The 9,190-nt window shown below is 43.1% G+C and overlaps 1 protein-coding gene across 1 annotated transcript; it reads right to left on the bottom strand.

Annotated features, from left to right (window-relative positions):
* Positions 1–3,639: 3,639 nt before the first annotated feature.
* On the bottom strand, positions 3,640–4,527 carry LOC126700497 (uncharacterized). Its single transcript, XM_050398675.1, has one exon. The coding sequence runs from the start codon at positions 4,525–4,527 to the stop codon at positions 3,640–3,642; it is 888 nt and encodes a 295-aa protein (XP_050254632.1).
* Between the last annotated feature and the right edge of the window lie 4,663 nt (positions 4,528–9,190).

Raw genomic sequence — 9,190 nt, 5'->3', positions numbered from 1 at the left:
CCTCTTTACTGGTAGTACCTTCGCAGGTGCTCGGCGTTCCATAGGTGGTGTAGCTTTTGTCCGTCCATTGTCTCCAGGTGGTAGGTGTCTTTCCTCTACCATGACGTGACTCGATAGGGTCCTTTCCAATTGGGGCCAAGCTTTCCTTGGGTAGGATCTCTAGCAGCGCCCATGACCTTTCTTAAAACGAGATCTCCAACCTAAAAGTCTTTATGTTGGACCTAGGAGTTGTAGTGCTTAACCATGCAGTCCTGGTACCGTGTGAGCCTTTGTTCTGCTGTCGCCCTGACTTCGTCAACTAGATCAAGCTGTAGACGCATAGGCTTGTCGTTTTTTCTTTCATCATGGTTGTCTACCCTGTAGCTTGTGAGTTTGGCCTCATCTAGAATGACTACTTCGCTTCCGTACGTTAGTCGAAATGGTGTTTCTCCTATGGCCGTCCTCGCCGTTGTCCTATACGCCCATAGTATGCTTGGCAACTCTTCAGGCCATATTCCCTTTGCCCCCTTGAGCCAAGTCTTGATAATTTTGAACAAGGATCGGTTCGTGACTTCAACCTGTCCATTAGCTTGAGGGTGGGTGGGGGAGGAATTGTGATTTCTGATCCCTAACTGCGAGCAAAAATCCCTAAAAGAGTCGTTGTCAAATTGTTTCCCGTTGTCTGAGATTAAGACTCTAAGGATCCTAAACTTGCATATGATGGACCTCCAGACGAAGTTTCGCACATTCTTTTCCGTAATGGTGGCTAAGGCTTCAGTTTCCACCCATTTTGTGAAGTAATCGATGCCTACTATCAGGAACTTCAGCTATCGCACCGCTATTAGGAATGGCCCCATGATGTCTAACCCCATTGAGTGAACAACCATGGGGCTATCATAGGGGTCAACTCTTCAGACAGCTGTCGGATGATGTTACTGAATCTTTAGCATTTATCGCAAGCTTTGACATAAGTCTGAGCATCTTTTTGCATGGTGGGCCAGTAGTACCCAACTCGAATCAGCTTATATGCCAACGATCGTGACCCTGAGTGGTTTCCACAGATCCCTTCGTGGACTTCTCTCATGACGTAGTCTGCTTCTTCGGGACCCAAACACCTTAGGTATGGGCGGGAGAAGCCTATCTTATATAAGACGTTCTTCATCAAGATGAACCGTGCTGCTTGGACCTTTAGCTTTCATACGGCCTCCCTTCCATCTGGTAAGACGCCATCTTTCAAGTAAGAGATCAATGGCGTTGTCCAATTGCTTTCGGAACCTATGTCCTGCACATCGATGGTATCTATTAGCGGAGAAAGCTAAACAAAAGAGAGTACGTTATCAAGGGTAGTCATATGTTTGGCTGAAGCTACTTTGGCAAGGCGGTCAGCTTGCTCGTTCTTTCTTCTGGGGATCTGGATAATTTTGGCGTTCAGCTCATCTACCCGTCTCCTTACTTGATCCAGATATTTCTTCATTTTTTCATCTCTACACTCGTAATCCCCGTTTACTTGGTTAGTGACAACCTAAGAGTCACAATAAAGAACCACTCTTGCGGCTCCTGCTGCTTTGGCGAGATCAAGCCTTGTCACTAAAGCTTTATACTCCGCTTCGTTATTGGTAGTAGGGAAGTCGAGGCGAACCATGCATTTGATAAGGTCTCCTTCAGGAGAGAGAAGTACGATACCTACACCTCCGGCTTGCCTGTTGGACGACCCGTCTGTATGTATACTCCACTACGGATATTCATCTGCCCCCTTATCTTCCTTGTTGGTAAACTCTGCTATGAAGTTAGCGTCAACCTGCCCTTTAATGGCGGTGCGTGGGCGGTACTAAATGTCAAACTCACTCAACTCTATCGCCCATAGCGCCAACTAACCAGCAACTTTGGGGTTGATCATGGCCCGTCGTAAGGGTTTGTCGGTTAGGAAGATTATCGTGTGGGCTTGGAAGTACGGCTTGAGTTTGCAAGCTGTTGTAACTAAGGCGAAGGCAAGCTTTTCCATGGGTGGATACCTCTCCTTTGCACCACGAAATGCCCGGCTGGCGTAGTATACGGGCTTTTGAACCTTGTCTTCCTCTTTGACCAAGGCCGCGCTGACGGCTGCCGACTGCCGGGGAGACTGCCAAATACAAGAAGAGCTTTTCCCCCGGTTGTGAAGGACTTAATAGTGGTGGGGAAGAAAGGTAGGCCTTTAGCTCCTCGAATGCTCGCTGACACTCGGCAGTCCATTCAAAAGATTTCTTCAGCGTGCAAAAGAAGGGTAAATATTTATCCGTCGCTCTTGATACGAACTTGTTCAGGGCGGCTACTTTACCATTTAAACTTTGCATTTCTTTTACGTTCTTTGGGGGGGCCATCTCTACTATGGCTCTAATCTTGTCTGGGTTAGCCTCAATGCCTCTTTGAGACACCAAGCCTAAGAATTTCCCTACTATTACTCCGAATGCACACTTGCTCGAATTAAGCTTCATGTTGTAGGAGCGAAGGGTGCTGAAGGTTTCCTCAAGATCCTTCAAATGGTCTTCTTCTCTTCGGCTTTTTACCAACATGTTGTCAACGTAGACCTAAACATTCCTCCCGATTTGGTTCGCAAACATCTTGTTCATGAGCCTTTGATACATTGCGCCTGCGTTCTTAAGGCTGAATGGCATTACCTTGTAACAAAAAGACCTTGGCTGGTAACAAATGAAGTCTTCTTCTAATCCGCTTCATTCATCTGGATCTGGTTGTATCCTAAGAAGGCATCCATGAAGCTTAGTAGTTGGTGCTGAGCTGTAGAGTCTACCAGTATGTCAACTCATGGAAGGGGGTAGCTATCCTTGGGGCATGCTTTGTTCAGATCTGTAAAGTCTACGCACATCCTCCATTTCCCATTGGCCTTCTTGACCATCACCACGTTCGCTAGCCAGTCGGGATAGTAAACTTCCTTGATAAAGCTCGCCTCTTGTAACTTGCTTACTTCTTCTGCTATTGCTTGGTCTTGCTCTTGGGTGAATACTCGCTTCTTCTGTCGGACGGGTGGAAAGGAAGGTGACACATTCAGCCCGTGTACTATGACTGACGGGTTAATTCTTGGCATGTCTTCATGACTCTAGGCAAACACATCCTGATTCTCCTTAAGGAAGGCATGAGCTCTTGGCGAACCGTTGGGCTGGCGAAAGTGCCAATCCTTGTGGTTTTGTTCAATCTGGAGCTATCGAGAGGTATCTTCTCGAGCCTCTCTACGAGTTCTGCCCCCGTCCGCTGTTCTTCTATTCTCAAGGTCTATAGATGGTCGTCCATCTCTAGCATCGCAATGTAGCATTCGCATGCAGCTACCTAGTCTCCTCGTAATTTCCCTACTCTGTACTCCGTGGGGAATTTAATCATCAGGTGGTAGGTTGAAGTTATGGCCTTCCACGAGTTAAGGGTTGGTCGTCCTATAATGGCATTGTAGGTGGGGGAGCAATTGACAACAAGGAATGTAACATCCCAAGTGATTTGCTGAGGATAATCCCCAATTGTTACAAGCAATGTGACCGCGCCAAGGGGGTATACCTTTGTTCCTCCAAACCCAACAAGTGGAGCATTGGTTGGAACTAGACGTTCTCTGTCGATCCGCATCTATTGGAATGCTGGGTAGTAGAGAATATTTACGAAACTACCATTGTCGACCAAGACCTAGTACATGTTATAATCTCTTACTCGGATGTTAACGACGAGCGTGTTGTCATGTGAGTGGTGAAGATGTCGAGCATCTTCTTCCGTGAAACCAATAATTGGGTTATCGACCTGTGGCATTTTCAGGACAACGCCTGTCATCTGAACATTCTGAACCATTTTGAGGTAAGTATTTCGGGCCTTCTTGGACGAGCCAATGGTCACCGTGCCTCCCACAATCATCCTTATGTCTCCCAAAGGTGGTTTGGGACGCTCGTTGTCTAGTCGGGGGGCTTGCTCTTGAGGAGGCGAATCTGTTCTCTCCCTGCTGACGAACTTTTGTAACTTCCCTTGCCTGATAAGGGCTTCGATCTGCTGCTTTAAGTCATAGTAGTCGGCCGTGTCATGACCGTGATCACGATGGAAGCGGCAGTACCTGTCTTTAGGCCGTTTGTTGGGATCTCCCTTCAGTTTTCCGAGGAAGGTTAAGGCTCCTTCGTCCTTGATTTGCATTAGGACTTGGTCGATCGGGGCGGTCAGCGGGGTGAAGCTTGTGAACCTCCCCGCCAGGGGTTTAGAGCGTCTGTCATCCCTTCCGTCTCCAGTTCTTGCCATCTTTCGCCCTTTGTCCTGTTGTTTGTCTTCTTGCCTCTCTCTCTTCCTAGGCTTTTCCTCTCGAGCTAGTAGCACATCTTCGGCATTCATGTACTTGGTGGCCCTGTAAAGTACATCCGACATGGGTTTCGGGTCGTTCTTGTATAAAGAAAACAAAAACTTACCCTTCCGCAACCCATTTGTGAAGGCTGCTACAAGTATCTTGTCATCAGCTTCGTCAATTGAGAGCGCTTCCTTATTAAAGCGGGCTATGTAGGATCTCAGCATCTCATCCTCTTGTTGCTTGATACTCATCAAGTACGCAGTAGACTTCTTATACCTATGCCCCCCAATAAAGTGCTAAGTGAATTGGGCGCTTAGCTCTTTGAAAGTACTGATGGAGTTAGGCGTCAGTCGGCTGAACCAAATTCTCGCAGGACCCTTCAGCGTCGTAGGGAGGGCCCTACACATGATCTTGTCTGCTACTCCTTAAAGGTGCATCAAGGTCTTGAAAGTCTCTTGGTGATCGAGAGGGTCCTTGACTCCGTTGTAACTTTCTATCTAGGGCATATGAAACTTCTACGGTAGGGGAAAGGAGTTGACGGATGTGGTGAAAGGTGAGTCGGTTCGGTGGACCAGATCATCGAGGTCGCTAGACACTCGTCCTTTGAGGGCGTTCATCATAAGGTCCATCCGTTCCTTCATCATCTACATCTGCGACAATGTAAGGGGGAGTCGTATCTGTAGTGGAAGGACAGCTTAGGTCTTGTCGCTGTGGTCTGCTCGGGGCTTTACTACCTTCCGGTCCCTCTTGGTCTCTCCTCTCAGCACTGGTACCTTCTTGGTCTTCCTTTTGGGTACCCATAGTGGTGTTCTTCTGCCGTAGCTGTTCTTCAAGGTCCTGATTCTGTTTAGTGAGACGTTCCACTACTGCCATGAGGGTTTGGACCTGCCTCTCTAGGGAAGTGGGTCGCAACTCGTCTCCTTGAACGTTGTTGGTAGTTGCTATCGAGCGAGTAAGTACCATGCAACTCTTTGTCCGGGAAGCGATAGGCTAAAGTGCACATTACCCACAGATGGCGCCAACTGAAGATGCCAAAAAACCACCAGTAAGCTACACGGTCCTCACGTACTCGAAACAACACCTGCACAATACAAAAAGAGAAGACATCACAGAGAGCACCGGTGTAGTGCCGGCCAAATACCCTTCGAAGGTCAAGTTAGAATTTCTCACAACTCTAGAGTGCCAGAGTAAGTGAATTATGCGTACCTTGGTTAGTGAGGGTATTAGGGCTTTTATAGTAAAAAGAGATTGACATCTCTTTTCTTAGCTTAGAAGTCTTTTCCATATAGGAATCCTCATGAACATATTTTTTGGAATCCTTTCCTTGTAGGAATCTTTATTATTCATCATTGGGCGTGGGGCACAAGAAATTTCCTTATATGTATACGTGGAGACCAAGTTTGGGTTACGTCAGAACTGTTAGCCTAGCTCCTCCCTCCATCATGGTGGCGTCAGCTTTCAACCCCTATCAGAAGTTAATCTCGTTAGCTTTTTCGACCTCTGGTTCGTCAGGTGTTGATAGACACAAGGCCGACAGGCTTATCCGGGGTGTCACTCTACGCCTTGCCATGCGTAAGTTTCAATATTACAAAATTACCCTTATCAACATAAAATTTAATGATAGTCAGTTTGAGAATGAGAGAATTTAAGAATAAATAAATTACAACAATTATAGTTGAAATGTATGCACAAAAACTCTAAAGAAGATTCAAATAACATTTCAATGAGTCATATAAAAGTTAAAATGAAAGGATATATAAAATTTGCATACCTTCATGTCACCTGGACTCCTTTTATCTCGAGGAGGAGTGTCAACTCTAAATTCGTGCATAATCCAATTAGTCTTCGTACCATTTGGAGCTTTTCCGCGGTAGAAAAGTAGTGCCTTCCTATACCCAATTAGGGCTTCGTCGAATATAACATGCTTGTCAACTGCAGTAGCTTTCCAATATCCATCACCAGCTGCTCCGTTTGGACGGTTTCCATTTAAATACTTTCGATCTCTCGGAGTAAAAAAGTACCATTCATCTTCTCCACATTTCTTGTTGTTCGCTGTTGATCATTGGATACATTAAAATATATATAAAATAATATGAAATGAAAGTATTTGATGTCATATTTGTTTCACAAGGATACAATTCGAACATGTAGGTGTGATTGTGTTATTAGTGCTCAGACGTCACGTTGACTCATTTATCTATATAATAATTTGAAGTCTATAAACTGTTTGGTCACGTTAATTACATATTCTAACTTTGAAAAGGAGTTAAAGAATTAACTTAATAGATAGGCTATATATATACCGGCCCTTTCAAAGTTATAAATATCAATATGCAGCGATACAAAGATTACACTATATAATTAAAGGCTTAAAGCAAATATCAAAGAAATTAAATTTTATAACGATGTGGTGAAACTTGAGTTTTACACTCTTCAATCTCAACATGTCAAATCATCGTATTACATATTAAAGATAGGCACAACCACACTCAATTAATTGTAATACCCATTTGAAAATCCAACTCAATTAGGTGTTTATTGAGATATTATTAGATGTGGCAAGATGTATAGAACCATAAGTATAAAGCTGATGATGGCAATCTCTTATTGGATGGTGTAAAACATGAGTTTTACACCCTATTCTTACCAATTTCAAACTCAATATCAAAACCATGAAAATCACTCACCCTTAATATACTGCCAATTGCAGCTAAAAATTACCAACCAAATAAAAAAAAAGTTGTAGACTTTCATATTAAACATTGTTTAGCATATTAGTTCCATGCAAAATTATGAATATGACCTTCAATGCATTGGAAAACAACAAGTTCCATTCAACTCAAAACATGAATAATTAACTTTTTATAATAAAAAAAAAAAGAAAAAACAAGAAGGGATATTTAAAGATTAACTTGCAAGAAATTCGGGATTGTGGTGGTATAAGTTAGTCTCCACGATTTGGTTGGGAGGGAGGGGCTCGTTGGAAACCTTCTTATTTAAGTAAAACCTAACAAGCTCATCGTCAGTGGGACAAAACCTATATCCAGGTGGGAATGTATCAAAAGGTAATGTATCAAAAAATAAATCAAGAAGAGCTTCTTCTAGTTCCATCCCCTTCCTAATGTTTATCCAGGTTGATTTCCTATTAGATTTTGTTTTGGGATCAGTTTTCTTATAAATCCTGCATAAGACTGAGTCATCCAACTGGATAACATAAATGCAATAGTCAGTTTGAGAATGAGAGAATTTGTGAACAAACAATTACTACAATGATATTTGAAAAGTAAGCACAAAAACTTAAAAGAAGATTCAAATAGCATTTTTAATGAGTCATATAAAAGCTAAAATGAAAGGATAAAAATATGCATACCCTCATGTCCCTTGGATTCCTTTTATCTCAAGGAGGAGTGTCAACTCTAAATTCATGCATAATCCGATTAGTCTTCGTACCATTTGGAGGAGTGTCAGTAGGTGGTACACACTAGCAACTTCACATCACCTTTTGAATCCAAAACTATACCAGCAATCTCAATCCCACCACTTTGTTGTTGCCCAACTCCTTCTTTCCAGACTTTCAAAGCAAAAGCTGGGGCAATATATTTCACCTTTTTTTTTTTCCTTCTTGGGAATATTGAAACAAATTCAAATATGAATTATAATTTTATATTTTCTCTTCCCAGATTTCTCAGCAACCAAACACAGGGTAAGGAAGATTTTTAACTTTCACTCATTTGGGTAACATAAATATTAACTATCAAAGGAAAGCAAGTATAGTCAAACCCACAAACCTAGTTTCCCTTGTATGTTCTCCAACCACTGAGAGAACCCCAAATCACCAGATTCACCAGCTCCACCATCACCATTTTCCAATTCTAAATGAAATGACAACACAATAAATTAAATTAAATTAAAAAGCTTTACATGGAAAGACAATATCTTTACATTGAAAAACCCAGAAAAAGTAGCAAATAAATGAACCCCATTATTAAGCAATAGTGTGTATTTAAATAGAAGTAAACCTGAGACAAGTGGGTTAGATTGAGATCCAGCCAAGCCAGCCTTCAAGAGGGCATAGAAGATGCAAAGCCTTCCAGCCCACAAAACAGGAGCTTCAAGCAGAGAAGCATGAGTAGTGGTGGTAGTGAAAGCTCTCTTACTGTGTGATCTTCTTTTACTACTCAAACAAAGTAACCTTTTAAGGGCATTTGTGGGTACTTGAGTTTGAAAGTCTGGAAAGAAGGAGTTGGGCAACAGCAAAGTGGTGGGATTGAGATTGCTGGTATAGTTTTTGGATTCAAAAGGTGATGTGAAGCTGCTGGTGTGTACCACCTGCTGCTGCCCATCATCCCACCCATCTCTGCCCACCATGGCCCTTCTCTGCCATGGTCTTGGGGCATCATGTGGAGCAAGGTGCCTCCACATGCCGCCCCTCATCACTACTCATCAATCCAACTTGAGTAGGGAGATTGGGTTGGTCCCCCTCTAAAAGCCCTTAGGAGCATCACTAGTCAGGCATGAGGAGCTATGAGTGTGTTGAGAAAACATAAATCCAAGTGATTGACTCAATGCTGCCTAAGCACCCTCATTCCTCATGCCATCATCAGCAACACATAATGCTCCTAACACATGGCATGGTTGTGGGTTTGCAAATCGGATTTTCTAGGTGAGATTGACGTGGTCAAGAGAAAAAAGTCACATGACTGAATTTTAAGTGGGGAACCTAAGGAATAGCGCACCTAAGTACTGTACTTAAGTTTTGTCATTTTGTGTTATACCCGACTATCGTGTTGGTTTTGGCTATGGTCTAAGCTCGCTAGGATTCGATATCCCATACCATCCTTACGGCTTGATGGATCAATACAATTATATGATTAAATTTATTAGAAAATCTAAGATACATTCCTAAAGAATTTT

The sequence above is a fragment of the Quercus robur genome, chromosome 2, assembly GCF_932294415.1.
Source record: "Quercus robur chromosome 2, dhQueRobu3.1, whole genome shotgun sequence".
In the NCBI taxonomy this organism is placed as follows: Eukaryota; Viridiplantae; Streptophyta; class Magnoliopsida; order Fagales; family Fagaceae; genus Quercus; species Quercus robur.
This window is presented reverse-complemented; position numbering and strand designations above follow the sequence as displayed.